This window comes from Loxodonta africana, chromosome 5, assembly GCF_030014295.1.
Source record: "Loxodonta africana isolate mLoxAfr1 chromosome 5, mLoxAfr1.hap2, whole genome shotgun sequence".
NCBI lineage: Eukaryota > Metazoa > Chordata > Mammalia > Proboscidea > Elephantidae > Loxodonta > Loxodonta africana.
The window spans coordinates 76,112,951-76,131,222 of record NC_087346.1 but is presented as its reverse complement, the minus strand read 5'-3'; the positions used below and the strand labels follow the sequence as shown (position 1 = coordinate 76,131,222).

At 41.1% G+C, this 18,272-nt stretch overlaps 1 protein-coding gene across 1 annotated transcript in view; it reads left to right on the top strand.

Moving 5' to 3' along the window:
* Nucleotides 1-18,272, top strand: part of FRAS1 (Fraser extracellular matrix complex subunit 1) — a 524,357-nt gene that overhangs the window by 229,680 nt on the left and 276,405 nt on the right. Inside the window, exons 13-14 of the mRNA XM_064285669.1 lie at nucleotides 1,172-1,315; nucleotides 2,701-2,835. Of these exons, the coding sequence (XP_064141739.1) occupies nucleotides 1,172-1,315; nucleotides 2,701-2,835 (279 nt within the window). The remainder of the gene's footprint in view (nucleotides 1-1,171; nucleotides 1,316-2,700; nucleotides 2,836-18,272) is intronic.

The following is an 18,272-nucleotide window of genomic DNA, read 5'->3' as shown; positions in this document are numbered from 1 at the left end:
AGTTTTCTTGTAGATAAAATGTGCTTTATCCATCTTGCCAAACTATTGTGAAAATCAAAAGACATAATGTCTATAAACTTGAAAGTCAGGTATATTGTTAGGCCTGTTCCATTGTTGAAGATATGAAAATAATTGCTCGAAGTTTGTTATAGATGTTCTTTTTTTTTAAGTGAACTATTAAACAGATGGCTCCTTTTGGAGTTCTCAGATGGGTTTTTGAGGTTTAAAGACTCATTAATTTCTTCCAAAAGAAAATTTTATCTACTTGTTCTGCAACTCTGCTTTCAAATTACCTGAGGTTGAATTAGTTCCAGTTAATAATTGTTGGCAAGCACTGGAGTGGCTCTGGCTGAGCAGTAATCTGCCTATAAGCTTGATCTTTCTTGGAGAAGTGGCATTTTCTTCCACTCATATTTCATAATTAATTGTTTTCATCTGTGGACCCCGATTTTTCATATTGGCAGTTGCTCTTATTGCACTCAACTTATTTTGGCTAATCACAGTGTTTCTGTGAAGAGCTTGTCATGGGAAAAGCAAGCATCTTTATAGTTTAATTACTATACCTTCTCCAAAGTGGCTTTCTGGGCTTTCCAAAACAAATATTTAGCATATTATCTACTATACTTTGAAAATCAGGTCCAAGAACTCCTTTGTTGACAATTACCACTGAGTTCAGCGATAATTCCAATTACTAGAAATAAGATTTGAAATTTTGGAGAAAGTGAAGAAAACTGGCTGAATTTTTTCCCCAAAAATAACTATTTTTTAAAATTAAGGTTTTATGTCAACTTCTTATGCATGTCAAAGCTTAAGAAGAACATGGCAGATTACTGAATTTGTTTAAATCACACATGATGATTTAGTCATTCTACTTCCTAGAGGCGTTCCAGCAGGTAGAAACATTAATGGGTCTGTTCCATAATGTTTTTAGTGCCTTCAATTTGGGGGTTTAATTTAGTGCTTTCAATTTAGTGAGGATAGTTCACATAAAGAAAGGTCCTTTGAAATCTGGCACCGAAATGCATTTTTGCTGTTTGGGGACCTTTTCCATACTTAAATTCCGGTGTTTTCTGTCCTTCATATATTCTATACCCTGTGGTTTCTTTTTCTGGAGGATGTAAGATAAATCATATGGTCTTTACTTAGTTTTCCCCTTTGTCCTGAATTTTAGTTCATTGCCACAAAGACTGCCTGACCTGTTCTCAGTCTCCAGACCATTGTGATCTCTGCCAGGATCCCACAAAGTTACTGCAGAATGGACGATGTGTGCACAGCTGTGGTCTTGGATTTTACCAAGCCAGTGATCGCTGTTTAGGTATGGCTCTAGGCAGACAACCCAGTGGTGATGTTGTATGGTGGATAAGTTACTATTCTCAAACTGAGGCTCAATATTGTCAAGTAGAGAATCTTGAAAGCAGAAAATGCACAGCTTCCAAAAACCACTGGGAGGTAGTCATGTTACCTGTAGCTTATCTGGCCTCTTTACCCGAGATCTCTTTCTTCTAACATTTTATGGGTCTTTCAGTGCTTTCAGGGAGATAGGTGATGTGGTGGTCTGAATGGTTACTAGATAGTCATGCTGGATTTTTAAATTTTGAAGGCTTTCAGAGATTATAATATCATTAGGATACTTGATGTCATTTATTCAAACAGTCATATAATCCAGGGTAGAACTTTAGAATTGACGTGGACCTTAAAGACCACTTACTAGAACTTTCTCATTTTGCAAATGTGAAAACTGTGGCCAAAAAATTAATCGACTTATTCTGCATCACGCAGATAATTGGAAATAGAGCTTCTCTCTTGTGAATTACCAAGGTGGCCAGGGTGGGTTTATGTACATTTCAGAATTCTTATACATCTGAGATACAGATCTTATCTGGGAGAGTTTGGCTCAGTTGAGGTCAAATCATAAGTTACTCTACCTCATAGGGGATTACTCACAGGAATCTCACTGCTACAATTAATTATCCAGTTAAAAGTGTGTAGGTTCATACCTGGCTGCAAATTTTAACCTTTCTGTGCCTCAGAACTCTTATCTACAAAATGGAATAACATTAGTACCTTCCTGAGAAGGTTCTTATGAATTAAGTGAGTTAATAGCTGTAAAGTACTTAGAGTGGTGTCTAGCATGTAGGCAGGGCTCAATAAAGGTTATCTGCTTTTATTATTTTGGTAATTATTCACTGCTCCCCACTTCCTCCCCGATTCATAATCTTCAGCCATTTTGAAATTTATTTACATTTCTACCATAGAGTGTGGAGGAAAAGGGACAAAGGATATTCTTTTTAAAAGATTGGTTCAGAGAAAAACTGGAGGTTACTGGGAACACAGACTCCTGAGCCAGATTGCCTGGTTTTGAATGCCAGCTTCACCACTTACTAGACTCCTGACTTTGGGCAAGATATTTAAACTCACTGAGTTTGTTCCTCATCTCTAAAATTGGGATTAATAATAATGCCTGCCTCCTAGGGATTTTGTAAGAATTAAATGCATTAATATATGTAAAGCACTTTGAACAGCGCCTGGTATGAAATATGCACTATGTAAGTGATGGATGTTAAAATTATTTTCCTGCCTTTCTTATTATCTGTGACCCTAGGGCCTCAGAATTGGGCTGTGTAAGAACTGGCACTGGGGTGGTGTCTGTGAGCTAACCAGAGTTCCCTTTTTCTTTCTCCTGACCTTGCCCGGAGCCAGCCTGCCAGCCCCAGTGCGCTGCGTGCACCAGTGGGTTGGAGTGCTCCTCCTGCCGGCCGCCCCTGCTGATGCAGCATGGGCAGTGCGTGCCCACCTGTGTGGACGGCTTCTTCCAAGATCGCCACTCCTGTGCAGGTAATCACCAACCAGGCCACAGATGGGCAGCCACCAAGAAAGCCACCACCTCGAGTGATCTGGGGCCATCAGGAGCTGTAAAATGCTTCTCAAGGAGAAGAAGGAACTCCAAATAAGACTCCTGATGGGATGAAAACAACAGTGGGATGAGGGAGATGGTGCATATTGCTTTTGTGACCTTATTAGTGCTTCAGTGAGCTCATATATGATATAATTTCTATAAGTTCTTGTACACGAGCCTTGGGCATTGCAACGGTATTTTTTTAATACCATACTTTTAGTTTAGGGTTGCCATTATGTTGTAAGTTAGATTCCTTAGTAGTGCAAATACACAGTGCTTAAATGCAAGCAAAGGGAAAAATCATCTGTTTTAAAATTCATTTTCAACTAAAGAGAGAGGAAGAAACAGGGAAGTGGCATCGTAATAAAGGAATTTGGGCAAATAAAATATAGGCACATAAATATACTCTAACTTTAAGATATATGTATATGTGGCCAAGCCTGTGGCCACTGAGTCGATTCCAACTTATGGCAACCCCATTTGCTAAGAGTAGAACTGCTCAATAGGGTTTTCTTGGCTCTTATGGTGGTTGTGGTGGTCAAGAGCTCAGCTGCTAACCAGAAGGTCGGCAGTTCGAATCCACCAGCAGCTCCTTGGAAACCCTGTGGGGCATTTCTACTCTGTCCTGTAGGGTCACTATAAGTCGGAATCGACTTGATGGCACTCAGTGTGATTAGGTTTTTCGTATCTTTATGGAAACAGATTGCCAGGTCTTTCTTAACGGCACTGCTGGGTGGGTTTGAACCACCAACCTTTAGGTTAGTAGTTGAGCACAAACTGTGTTTGCCAGCCAGGGACTATGTGTGTGTGTGTGTGTGTACACATACATACATGTTTAATTAAGATCTAGTTGAAATTTTTATTATTGTAATGGTCCTGGGGTGGGAATGGATAATATAACTTGTTATTTATACTTGACTCTTTTTCAACAGTGACTGTAATCATCGGTATAAGTGGAAAAAGTAAATGCAAAGCAATTTTTTTAATGGAGAAATGGGAGAAAGGGGTAATGATGAAAGAGAAGATGGGGGCAGAAACTTAAGTTTGTCCCTAGGAGAGGACAGGTAATCAGATGTGCCCAGAATCCATGGCAGGAAGTGTGGCAGCAGGTAAATCTGAACGGCAGACATGGCCCAGAGGGGAGGGCTTTGGATGCCATACCAGGGGGCTGTGACAGCTGAGCTCTGCAGGTGAATGGGAGAAGGGTGGGCTGTGATGAGAATTAGCAGGTGGACAAATCTGAGGGTCGGCTTATATGGTCCTTTCCTTCATGCCCTTGGTTAGATTTTCAGAACAGTCATTTGGGGGGAAAATAGTAAAAGAGGTTCAGTGCATGGTATGAATTAAATGTGCAGGCCGAATGAGCTTTAAGGCAACTTGAATGTGCTATGTAGAAGATGGCTGCTGGTCCCTACACTGCAGGTCATGGTCATGAGCAGAGACTACAGGATTCTGGCAGTCATCCTTAAATGAATCCCTGGTACTGTTTGTGCCATTGAGATATGAGGATAATGGAACTTGCCCAGTGGACAGTCACCCTTAGATTATAAGATATGGAAGGCAATAGCTTCTGGGTTTGGCTTGGGGACCCTTTGAGGTCTGTAAGAATGCCTACTATATCTCTGTATCCCTAGCAGCAAGGGCTACCCAAAGTGCTCAGTATTTGTTGAACAAGTGTGTGTTGAATGAATGAACATACTACCCCTTGGTGACTTTTGAAGCACCAGTGTTCCTGTAGAAGTCTCAGTGATAAAAAGGGAAAGAACCCTTAACATTTATTAGTTACCATGTTCTATTTACCTGTTATTTTAAAACAGGCTCAAAGTGGGCACATACAAATGCCTTTATGAGTGTCTAATGGTTGGGCAAGTTAAGTAAACTGCTGAAATTTCAATTTGATGAAATTATTGAATGTGCTCTTTACTTCTGTCCTGTCAAAGAGACCTCCTGCTAGCACTCCTGTGACAGAATTTTCCTTTAAAGGGAATTAATCCCCGCAGATGGTACTTCTCCCTCCATACCAGCTCCACCCCCTGCATAACACACACACACACACACACACACACACACACAAACACACATATACACTGTATACATATTTGCTTGCTTTCTTGTTTTTTGGCCGTTTTCCTTTATTCCATGCCCAGTATTTTAATTGGTGATGTTAATGTTGTTTTTGTGCACTTTAAAATGGGTAATGTTTCATTTGATTACTGGTATACGTAGCTGATTCCTTCTACATTCCATCCACATACTCTCTGACAAATGGCTCTAGTGGAAAGTGGTTGGGAAAATTTGTTCACGCTCTCTCCAGGGAATTAAACCAATTTGCTTTAGTTCAGCCTGGTTGCACTTTTATGCATAAAATAAGGAGAAAGAAGAGAGCAAAAGGGGCAATAGGAGAGAAAGGAGAGAGATATTAAAAATTAAAACTAAACTTGTGATCAATTTCCATATGCCATTTTGGCTCTGACTGCCCAAATCATCTTTCCAAATAAGCTTTCTCAGCATTAGAATTTTTTTTTTTGCAGTATTTGTGCTTGTGCTATTTTTGGTGGCTTTTCACAACTGACCTTGGAAGTTGGTCAGTCAGCCAGAGCTCATCGGTATGTGGTAAACTTTTCAAAAAGATGCCTTCATGTTGAGGTGACAATGGGTTTTTCTGGATTGATTCCTCTTGGCAGGGTCATTTATGTTATGACTGGGATAATTTGCTACCTTATTGACCTTTCAGAACCAAAGAAGTGAACACTGTGATGAAGAAACTAACTACCAGAAGTCCCCTGATTAATATCCATGCACACTTTGTTGAATAAGCACACAGTGAAAAATACAGGGCAGAGTCAAGTAGCACATAAAGATGGCACTTCAACAAAAGAGTATGTGCAGGTGAACTGGGGTGGGATGAGAGGACACACACAGCCCTGCCAGAGAACCTTATCCTTAGGGGCCCTTATCATTTTATTTTTTTCCCCTTGGGTTTAATGGTATACAAACATACATGAACACATATGCATACACACATATGTACATATGTGTGTTTATTAATATTATTGTCATATTCTTGTACTTGATTAAACTAAATAATGTTGTGTTTATAAATCACATTATGCAGCCAATGCCAGCCTTAGTTATCTAGTGCTGCAGTAAAAGAAATTTATTTTCTCCCAGTTTAGGAGGCTAGAAGTCTGAATTCAGAGCTCCTGCTCTAGAGGAAGCCTTTCTTTGTCTTTCGGCTCTGGAGGAAGGTCCTTGTCTCTTCCGAGCTTCAGCTCCTGGGCGATCATCATGTGGCTTGGCATCTCTCTTCCCCCATCTCTACTTGCTTGTTTAAACTCTTTTATATCTCAAAAGAGATTGGCTCAAGATACGCCCTAACCCTGTCTCATTAACATAACAAACATAACCGATTCCCAAGTGGGATTATAACCACAGGCAGAGGTTAGGATTTACAACACATATTTTTGGGGGACGCCATTCAACTCGTAACACAGCCCCTGCTTTGTTACCCCTGCTTTCCCTAACTTTGGAGTTGGATGCTTTGATCACTCTCTCTTATGGCTCAGCACAATCTCAGTTTTTATACTAATCGAAATGAGACAGGAATACATAAGCAGCCCCTTACCCATAACATGTAGAGCCAAGAAGAAATCACCCTTTTTCCCCCCAAACCTCACATCTTAGGCCTGGCCCATAGACAATCTGCTTTACCCCCAGGCTTCCTTTGCTCCCAGGTAGATCTAGTCTCAAATTCCCTGTTGCCCACCCTACTGCTCTCTTCTTGAACCCATGGACCTCAGGTCCTAGGATTGGTTTCTACTTTGGTTCTTACCACCTTTTCCTGCCGTAATACATCTCTTAATCAGCCCCAGCCTTATGGCCATGGACTTCACTCATGTAGAGATGTCCTCAACCATACCAAATGGAAGCCTTCCTATATGACTTTTGGGGTACTTTTTGCTCTGGATTTATTGCCTTCGCTCTACTAGAGCTGTACTTCCATTACTTCTACTTAGAAACCTTGGTATTAACTCTAAGCCTGGATCAAGTGTAAGCGCACCATATCCTGAGAACATTCTTTATCTGTCTTGTCCTCTTTATGGTCAACCTCTGTTCTACCCTAGTAGGATCATTGAAATGTGCACACAAATCCTAGATTTAAGAGCCCGTAGAAAAGTTAAAACAACCAAACACACACCATGCAAGATTAGTTTAAAATGAATAGCTCATAAGACTGTAGCCTTCGAGTAGAGAATAAATGGAATTTAACTCATTTTTTATCAGTGTTTGGTTTCTCTACTTACAAATTACATTATTTACAAAGATCTGAGGATGGAGCCTTGTGTACCCCATAGCAAATGCTGCCTGCCTTCTTCAGGCCCACAGGTAGAGGGAGCATGGTACAGTGGTTAGGAGCTTAGTCTCTAGGGTCAAACCACCTAGATTCTAATCTTGGTGCTGTCACTTACAAGCTGCAACATATTACTTAACTCTGTGCCTCACTTGCCTTATGGGTAAAACATGTACACTAATATCTACCTCATAGCGTTGTAGTAAGGATTAAATGAGCAAATTCATATATGCCATTAGTTAGCTGTAGAGGGCCAGCAAAAAAGAAGATCCGTGAGATGGAGTGACACAGTCACTGCAACAATGGACTCAAGCATAACAATTGTGAGGACGGCACAGGACTGGGCAGTGTTTTCTGTTGTGCGTAAGGTTGCTATGAGTTGGAACCTACTTGACGGCACCTGACAACAACGTTTAGTTAGCTACCTAGTTAGCCCTCCATATGTTGAAAGACTTGGATTTCTGCTTTCCATTGTCCTTCTTCCCTGCTTCCCTTCTTCCACTCTCCCTGTTCGTTCTCTTCTGACCACTGCCTCTAGGTTCTGAGGATATGAAGATAAATAAGACTCTGTCTTTGCCTGTATTGAGCTTGTAGTCAAGGCAGAGTTAGCTGTTGCTTAAAAAGTTGTAAAAAAATCACAAATACAAAAACCTATGTGGTTTATTCTATATCTGAATGCCCTATGGTGTTAGATGTTGAAATTTAAAGAATTAGGCAATTAAGCAGTTTTCAGATCTGAATGAGCTGGCACTGTTTTGAATCTCAGCTGTATTACTGCTGTATGGCTTTGGGCAAATAATTTAATCTCTTTGAGCCTCAGTTACTTCAACTATACAACGGGAATATTATTATCTACTTTAAAGCATCATTATGAGGGTTAGAAATGATGTTTGAAAGGTGTCAATATATTACGTCCGGCACATAGTATGTGCGCAATAAACGGTAGCTCTTGTTTTTGTTGAAACCATTACTTTATTTTTCAAGCCATGGGGTTGAAAAGGAAACCCTGGTGGCGTAGTGGTTAAGTGCTATGGCTGCTAACCAAAGGGTCAGCAGTTCGAATCCACCAGGTGCTCTTTGGAAACTCTATGGGGCAGCTCTACTCTGTCCTATAGGGTCGCTATGAGTCGGAATCGACTCGATGGCACTGGGTTTTTTTGGGAGGTTGAAAAGCAATTGTCTTGCATTAAGAAACAAAGATTTTTTTGTGTGCCATTAATATAACATAGGGAACAGTTGATTGTATTCTTACACATTAAAATCATTTTCATTCCTTTAAGTGCTCTTAGATTAAATAATGGGGGATCTCTATTTATTTCTTTGTCAGTATTGTGGTACATTTAAGGGGAAAGCTTATGATAAGCAAACCTGTAAAATTTACATATAAGATGCTGACCTGGCTGAGATTTAAAAACTGTGGTTCGAACAAAGGAACATTTAAAGTTAATTATTTGTTGATGCTATGGTTGACTAGAGCAGCCCAATCATTTGTGGAAATGAGGTACTGACCCTTTGGAGCCATGTCCAAAGCAGGGAGGACTTAATGGGTCTTGGCATGATGTTTACAGCACGTGGCTTCTCCCAGCCTGACCCTGCCCTGGGCAGACCTCTTGGCAAAGGCACTTACGCAGCTACAATTCTAAAATCCTCAAGAGGACTTCTTGTTCTGTTGGGATAATTATTGTCAAGTTGGTATCCACTTTGGAAACCCTGGTGTCATAGTGGTTAAGAGCTACAGCTGCTAACCAAAAGGTTGGCAGTTCAAGTCTACCAGGTGCTCCTTGAAAACCCTGTGGGGTAGTTCTGCTCTGTCCTGTAGGGTCACTATGAGTTGGAATCGACTCGGCGGCAACGGATGGTCCACCCAACATACCCCAGATTTGAAGGGTTGGTCCCAATGTCATTGCCGGATAGCATAGTTTGAGGCCCAGCACATTCCTACCACTCAGCCAACACTCATTTTATTGTGCTCTTGGTTGTATTGTTAGCTGCTGTTAAGTTGGCCCTGACTTGTGGCAACGTCATGCACAATGGAAGAAAATGCTGCTTTCTCCTTGATTGGTTGCAGATCAGACCAGTGTAATCCATAGAATTTTCACTGGCTGATTTTTGGAAGTAGGTCACCAGGCCTTTCTTCCTAGCCCATCTTACTCTGGAAGCGCTTTTAAAACCTGTTCAGCATTACAGCAACGTACAAGCCTCCAGTGACAGAGGAAGTGGCTGCTCATGAGATGCATTGGCTGGGAATTGAACCCATATCTCTTTCATGGAAGGTGAAATTTCTATTACTGAACCGCCAGTGCCCCCTAAATCCTATAAACTACTTAAGGCCAATCACAAATCCAGTCACTTCCTCCTCGAAACTTTCCCTGATATTCTACAGCAATTATGATCTCTCAGTTGCTGATTGTCTTACTGCTTCAAGTGATATTCCTGTCTCCTCCACTTTGCTCATGAAACAAATATTTTTTTTAACATTTTCTATGTACCAGGCCTTCTTTTCAGGCTCCAGGATACAGCAATGAAGCAGACAGACAACTTCCCTGTGGTTAAGGAACTTTCTCAGTGGAAGAATGGGTACAGTAAATTAGTACACAAAGAGGTAATTTCAGATGGTTAAAAAAAAAAATCAGATGGTTACCACTCTATAAATTTATTACTATTAGTGCTATAAAAAGAATCTTAAAGGGTGATATTATGGAACGTGAGTGACTCTTGAGACAGGGACATATCTTATATTTCTGAATTCCCCACAATGCTGAGCACACATGGGGCCCTCTGGAATTCTTTTTCATTGAAAAACTGTGGTAAGCCATTGCGTGAAGGAGAAAGGACAAGAATGTTCAGGCATGCCTCAACTTGGGCTTGTAGGTGACCTGTTTTTCATTTACCTTCTGCTTTTTTTTTTTTTTTTTTTTTACCCCCTGTCAGCAATTCCTGGCTAGGCGTTGCCCTAGGAAAATTATATATATATATATGAAAAATCCATTGCTGCCAAGTCAATTCCAACTCATAGTAACCCTATAGGACAGAGTAGAACTGCCCCATAGGGTTTCCAAGGAGCTGCTGGTGGATTAGAGCTGCCGACCTTTTGGTTAGCAATCAGTTGCTTAACCACTGTGCCCCAGAGCTCCAAGGAAAATTATAGAATCTTCATTTTTCCCACTCCTCTCTTTTCTTCATTTCTCTCCTCTTCAAGATAGTGAAGTGCCTTATCAGCAGTGGAAAGGAACTTAAAAAAAGCCAGCCATTAGAACTTGAGTTGTGTCCCTGGAATTCTTTAAGCCATTCAGAAGGGAGGACAAGATTGTCTTCCCAGAACATAAGTCTGTTATGCAAACCAGACCCAGTGAAGCAGGTGACTGGTATTCCATGTCCTCTCTCTTTGGATGTGCAGGTAAAGGACAAATGGAGAGAAGAAGGAAAAAGCAGCTGGTGGCTGTTTTGCCTAGGTCCTTTGCTTTAGCAAGAGGCTGGCTGTGTTTGGCATTTGTCTGTGCTGCTGATAGACCCTTGATGTCTACGTCAAAGAAAAATGACAGGACAAAAGTATCACATACCAGCCAAGAAAGCCTGCCGCAAGTGCATGGGAGTTTATCTTCCACACAGATCCCATTCTTTCTGAAAATCTGAACCCCAAAATATTTTAGCTGTGGATTACAAACTAGTGACAAGTCTTTTGGCTTTCTGCCCAGCTTCTAGGGTTCTCAGTTATTTTAGCTGGCCTGTATGGCATACATTCTTTCTCTCTCTTCTCCATTCCCTACCCTAGCACTACCTTTTTCTGCCTTCCCTCCCTTTCTGTGCTGCCCACAGAGCTCATAGCCCCTCCCTATTATCGCTGCCAAGATCTGATCGGGCTGTGCAAGTACAGCCAGGAAGTCTGAGGACTCTCCCCATCAGAAGCATAGTTTTGGTTGGTGGTCCCTCCTTGGGCCCCTTAGTTTCTATAGACAAATAAACCCAAGGCATCATCGGAGAAATCCATAACCATTTAATTAACAGGGCCTGGGGAAAAATTGGGTAGTCCTGGTGGCACAGTGGTTAAGTGCTTGGCTGCTAACCAAAAGGTCAGCAGTTTGAATCTACAAGCTGCTCCTTGGAAACCCTGTGGCGTAGTTCTCCTCTGTCCTGTAGGGTTGCTATGAGTTGTAATTGACTGGACGGAAGCAGGTTTGGTTTTTGTTTTGAGGAAAAATCCAGAGTCACTGGGTGGTGTAAATGGTTAACGTGCTCGACTGCTAACCAAAGGTTGGAAGTTCGAGTCCACCCAGAAGCTCGTCGAAAGAAAGGCCTGATGATCTACTTCTGAAATATCAGCCATCAAAAACCCTATGGAGCGCAGTTCTGCTCTGACACACATGGGGGCGCCATGAGTCAGAATTGATGTGACAGCAACTGGTTGTGGTGGTGGTGGGGAATCCAGGAAGTCCTAACAGCTGTAGGTTGCCAGTGGTCACAGTGGACAAAGGCAAGCTAAGAATTCCATTTGATTCTTCAAGACAGGCCTACGTGGGCACTGCATTTGAAAATGCTGGGGGTGTGCGTTGTATTTGTGTTGTAGGTTTAAGAGTATAGGTAGAGGGATAGGAGAGAATGGATGACTTACGAATCTGCCTGATGAGCTTAATCGCTGAGAAAAAAGGCTATGTCTGGTTCCTGATTTTTTAAATGAGCAAATACGAACTTGGTAAGAAAGAGCCAGGGTATAATGTATATCCAGGAAAAGTGAACGCCTGCCTTCATCTTTTGACTGAAGAAGCAATGAACACCTAACCAGCTTGTAAAATAACTCCTCACCAGGACTGCCTAAAGTCTCTGTCAGCTTAGAAGTCATTCTTTTGGTTTAGGCATTGTGCCTACAAAAGTCCCTGCTAAAAGTTCAGCTATGGTACCCGAGACCGATGTATTACAGATGTGGTTAATAGATTAACTAGCCACTTACCCGCATGTCCCTCAAGGAAAAGGACTACACACTTTTTCCTCCTTTAGTAATTTTTCTCCTAATTACCAAACTTATTTACCTTTATTCCAAAAAATATTTTGTTAAAATCACAAAAATATAAGGCACAATTAAAATCAGCTAAAATTCTTAACTCAGACCCACCCAAATCACTCCTTTTAGTATTTTGGTTATATGTTTTCATAATTTATCAACATCTCTGTGTGTGTATGTGCGTGTTGTATGTGCAGACATACATACATACGTTTATTTTTCAAAACTGAAATTGCACTCTATATACAATTTAATTGCTCTCCTCTAATTATCCTATAATATCATTTTTAAGCTGTTATATAACTTTCTATGTGTGGTTATGCGATAACTCATTTAATCAATCCTCAATTATTCAATGTTTGTTCCTTATGTTTCCATTACAATAAGTAGCCAGGATGTAAACATTTTTAACGAAGGAAGCCCTGGGCAGCACAAATGGTTAAGCACTTGACTCTCTAGCTGAAAGTTTGGTGGTTCGAACTCACCTAGAGGCTAGGAGGTAAGGCCTGGCAATCTGCTTCTAAAAGGTCACCTCCTTGTAAGGCCTGTGGAGCACAGTCCTACTCTGGCACATATAGGGTCTCTGTGAGTCAGAATTGACTCGTTGGCAACCAGCAACAACAAAACATTTTTAATAGAAATTGGGGAAATATATTTGATTAGGGTAAATTCATAGGCATGTGATTTCTGGGTCCAAGTATATATATGTATATTTTGAAATTTTTGAGCACATGTTAAAATATTACTCTCTTAAAAAAATGTGTTTCCTACCAGAAATGTATGAGAGTACCTACTTCCTACCACCATTGCCAATACTGGGTATTATGATTCTTCTTAAATCTGTTAGTTGTATTGATGTAAAATGGAATCTTGTTTGATTTTTTTTTTTCTCTACTTGTTTTTTGAAACTTATTCAGAAATGCATGGACCATTTTCATCTTCGGCCTGGGCCAGGGTATTGCCTTGCTTTATATATCTATCCATCCACCCATCTGTGCAGCCATCCATCCATATTGTTCCCATGTCCTGTTCTCACTCCCTTTCTCTCTAGTTCCTTGCCTTAACTAATCTAATAATTTAAGGTGTGTATTTTTCAATGTATGTACTCTTATTGTTTTGTGTGCATGCATTTTAAATATCCATAAATATCGCTTATTTTTTTCTTACTAAGCACCATTTCTAAAATACATACATGTTGCTATGTGTACATCTAATCCATTAAGTCCCATTTCTGCTCTCTTGTTGAATTTACATATCTTCAACTATCCGTAAGGCTGAAGTTTGTATTTGTATCTTTTCTCTTATGAATTCCCCCAAGTACAAGAATATCTGGAGCTCAGATGTTCTCATTTCAGGGTGTGAAGGCTTCAGTTCGCAGAGTCAAGCAGCTTGAGGGCAGAGATCCAGCCTGGTCCAAGACAAAAGAAGAATGGAGTCAAAGGATAAAAAGTAGAGCTTGCTCAGATGAACTTCTTTTAACTTTATCTGGCGCTTGCATTTCTTGCACAAGGCCAAGCAGCCTTGGCCTCATCTGAGGCTATGGTAAGGGAGTGGGTGTGTGGTCTGCCAGGCATCTGTGCTTCTCTGTGAGCTTCTTCAAGCTATTTCCAGTCGCTTTCTGGACAGCTTTTGTTGTTGTTTTGTAGAGACTGCAAGAAAATAGCTTTGGAGTATGAGGCCTCCAGGAAGGGCTGGAGCTGGTTTTATATAACTGCTCTCATAATCCCTGAAGGCACTATTATTTCCCTTTCCTGCCTTTGAAAGTAAACCCACTTTTCCCATAGCCTTTCCCATCCTTCCCCATCTATCTCATGGTACACTTCAATTTGCTTCCTTTATAATTACTTTGCATTTGACTCCAGTAAAAACAAGATTTTCTAGACCTCCTAGGGTATGCAGCTCATATGACCACATGCAACATTTTTTGCTTTTGCAAATTTATCATCTCACCGTAGCACATGAATTAGGTACAACGAATATTATTATTCCCACTTTACAAATTAGGAAACCAAAGAACAGTGAAGTTGAGTTTAGGATAGAAACATTTTTCATCAACAAGAGCTTCTTACACTGTCTCCAGACAATACTTTAAAAAGTTGGCAAGTACTTTATAGTCTTCTATGAGATGAGAATGAAAGCCGGCAGTTGCCGCAAAGTGGATTAGAAACAAAACGAAGAAATTCGACGTGTGTGATACACCTGCTTATGCCTGAATTTTGGGCTGTTTCTGTATAAAAAACCAGTTGCTGCTGACTCAGTTATGACTCATGGTGACCCCATGTGTGTCAAGGTAGAACTGTGCTCCATAATGTTTTCACTGACTGATTTTCTGAAGTAGATAGCCAGGCCTTTCTTCCGAGACACATCTGGGGAGACTTGACCCTCCAAACTGTTGGGTTAATAGCTGAGTTAGCCATTGGCACCATTCAGGGACTCCTCTTTCTGTATAGTTGCAAGTAAAAACTTCTCAGCAGTTTAAAACTCTGAACTATAGACTCAATGATGAATTTAAGAGGACCTATTTTTTTTGCTGAGCAAATGCACCAATTCCCTGAATGACAGAGAAACTTAACCCACAGACACCATGGAAAAAGCAAGAAACTAAGTAAGACCCCTTCTCCTTTCCTGGGGGCATAGTTTGAACTGAATGTAGACCCCACATGTGTCTGTATCCACAGCCTGGAGTCTGGGAAGTCTTCAGGTACAGTAAGAAGTTTTCTGAAGGAAGTGCTTTTAACACTTAGCAGGAAAAGGGCTGCATTGTATTCTTCGAGAAGCACAGGTTAGAAAAAATTTAACACAATCTTCTATTTCTGAATTACCAGTATGAAAAGAAATGCCTTGTTTTTGGAGTAGGGTTTCAATATAGAGTTGCCGAAAGAAAAGTAATTTGTTGCTTTTCATTTTTGATGTGAATTGCTCAACAAGACAACACATGTTTTACTATGCTCCAGAGAAGTTGGGGACCTTCCCAAATAAATTATGTCAGATAAGAAAATGACTTTCCCTTGCTTCGCCTCCTTTTTAATTTATTGCCACAATTTTCACAATATTCAGTTGAATGATCTGAAATGTATCACTAAGAGAAATTATGGTGAAAAGTCAGTGAACTTTTTTTTTAATAATAGCCCAAATGTAATAAAAGCCGCATGTAAAATAAGCCTGTGAGAAGAGATAATCTGCAGTAGCGTATGTTCAGTGTTAGAAATTAGAAATCAATTGCAAAACACAGCGGGAGCATGTCATCATAAGAAATGACAACTCAGCGTAGCCCTGTGTTAAAATAGAAATTTTGCCTGTTGTCGTTCCTGGCCATATAACAAGCCACTCCTGTGTCCAATACAGGAAAAGGAGAGAGACCAGCATCACGTTTGGTACTCTGTATAGATCCAACATAAGCATTCATCACTGTAAGCGGATCCAGGCTCCAGTATTTGCTAAGTAAATTTTATAGCCTCCAGGGTATAAGTATCTTAAGACTATGACCGCATGGTTAGTTGTTCCCATGTTGAAGATAAGTGATTGGATGAATTCTTCATAACTAATAAAAAAAAATTTGCTATACATTCATTCAGCATGCATTTAATGAGTACTGACTATGCACCAGACACCAGGCAGGGCACTGGGGGTTTAAGACAACTAAAAGATAATGAGGGCATTGGTAGTTAATGAGAAGACTCAGGTTCGCCTCCTGGCCAGTGCACCTTAAAGCACAATCACCACCTGTCTGTTAGCGGAGGCTGGCTTGTTGCTGGGATGCTGAACAGGTTTCAGCACAGCTTCTAGACTAAGATGGACTAGGAGGAAAGGCTTGATGATCTACTTCTGAAAAATCAGCCAGAGAAAACCCTGTGGATTGCAACAGTCTGATCATATCGTGGCGTCTCCATGAGATGAGGGCCGACTCAATGGCAGCTAACAACAGCAACAACCCTGGAGGGTATTACATTCCACTGAAGAAGACAGATTTGTAGCTAAATAGTTAGAACAGTAGCATACATACCATAAGAGAGGCATGTACAAAATGCTGCAAGAACATAGAGAAAGAAGTAGCTAACTTTGGACAAGTTCAACAAAGCTTCGTAGAGATAGTGGTAATTTAAGAGGCCTGTGAAGTATAAGGGGCCCTGGTGGCACAGTGAATAAGTGTTTTACCGCTAACCAAAAGGTCAGCAGTTCGAACCCACCAGGCGCTCTTTGGAAACCCTATGGGGCAGTTCTACTGCATCCTGTAGGGTCATTATTAGTCGAAATTGACTTGACAGCAGTGGGTTTTAATGGGTGAAATGTAAACAGGATTACAGGGGCTAAAGAAGGAGCCAGAGGCGTTGTGGCTGGGTAAATCCTGTGTGGGGCATCCTGTCTTACGTCCCTAGTGCAGCTGTTACAGAAATACCACAAGTGGGTAGCTTCAGTGAACAGAAATGTATTTTCCCACAGTTCAGGAGGCTAGAAATTCAAATTCAGGGCACCGGCTCTAGGGGAAGGTTCTGTCTGTCTGCTCTGGGGGAAAATTCTTGTCTCAGCTTTTCTAGGATTCTTTTTGGCATTCCTTGGAGATCTCCACATGGCATCAGTCTTTCCCCATTAATGCTTTCTTCTCCGTGCCTAATCTGCTCCTTTTATATCTCAGAAGTGAGTAGATTTAAGACACACCCTAGAGTGATAATAGCCTCATTAACGTAACAAAGAAAGCCCTGTTCCAAATGCGATTACATCCACAGGCATAGGGATTAGGATTCCAACACATATTTTGAGGGGTGGCCACAATTCGATGCAAAACATTCAGAACCCACCAGTAGGCACATGGTATGCTTAGCGTTGATTATCCTGCTCCATTGACTTGGCGTGTATGCAGGAGGTAGCAGAAGATAGGGCTGGAAAGGAAGTAAGGCTCCTTTTGTGAAGGGCTTGCCATCGCTCTATCCTGCTCATCCTTGGTGCCTGTTATCACTGGCAACACCAGGAATAATATTAGAAATACTCAACAAGCAAGCAGTATGGTACAGGTTCAGAGCAGTCAGAAGGAGGGGTCCCTGAGACCTTGTCTCATGCCACTCTTTCCAGTTGTTGGATTATGGTGAGGGTCAGGGTTACCAGGGATGGAGCCAGAGTTTCAGGGAGGATGACAGCCATTTACCAACCAGGCTGGAAACATTTTAATATTTTACCAACCAGTACAGCTGACGCTTTGCACCACCATCCAGCCAGTCCCTCAAAAAAAGAACTAGAGGGTCATATTTTAATTTCTTTTCTTTGCACCACCTGAACTAAGACCATTTCATCCCCTAAAGGTGTCTTAAGTTAATTGCCCTTTTTTTCCCCACACTGCCAGAGTGAATTCTCTAAAAAGCAAAAGAGATACTTTTACTGCCCTGATTTAAAGCTCTTCAACGGGATGAAGTTCAACGCTCTTACCTTGGCCTTAAGATCTTTGTGATCTGGAACCTTTTGCCTTTTTAGCCTTACTTCCCATCATTCCCTTGGGTTGTTATTCCCCAGTGCAGTTTTCACAGGGTGTAATGGTTAAGCACTCATCTGCGAACTGAAAGTTGGCAGTTCAAACTCATCAGCCTCTCCGTGGGAGAAAAGACCCGACAATCTGCTCCTGTAAAGAAAACCTTGTGGAAGTGGTTCTGCTCTGTCCTATAGGGTTACCATGCGTTGGAATCAATGCAATGGCACTTGGCAATGGCAACAACAGCCAGTGTGCCCAAGTGGTGGGATGTTTAAATATTCCCTGAAGTAAACCCCAGGTAACATGGCTTACCTGTAGCTAGCTGGGAAAGCCCCACAGCCTAGCACAGTGCCTTACAGGTAGTAGGTGCTTCTTTCAAGTGTTGATAGATCAGCTTAGTGTACCTTCTTAGAAATGAGATTGGGTCTTTTCGTTTATTTTGATTTTTAGCTAAAGGCTTGGGATCAACTCTAGTGTCAGTGAGGCAGAGGTACGAACAGTGACAGACTTCAGATGATGATGGTAGTCAGCAATCAAAGGTAGTTGAATAAATGGATGATACTCTCATGTA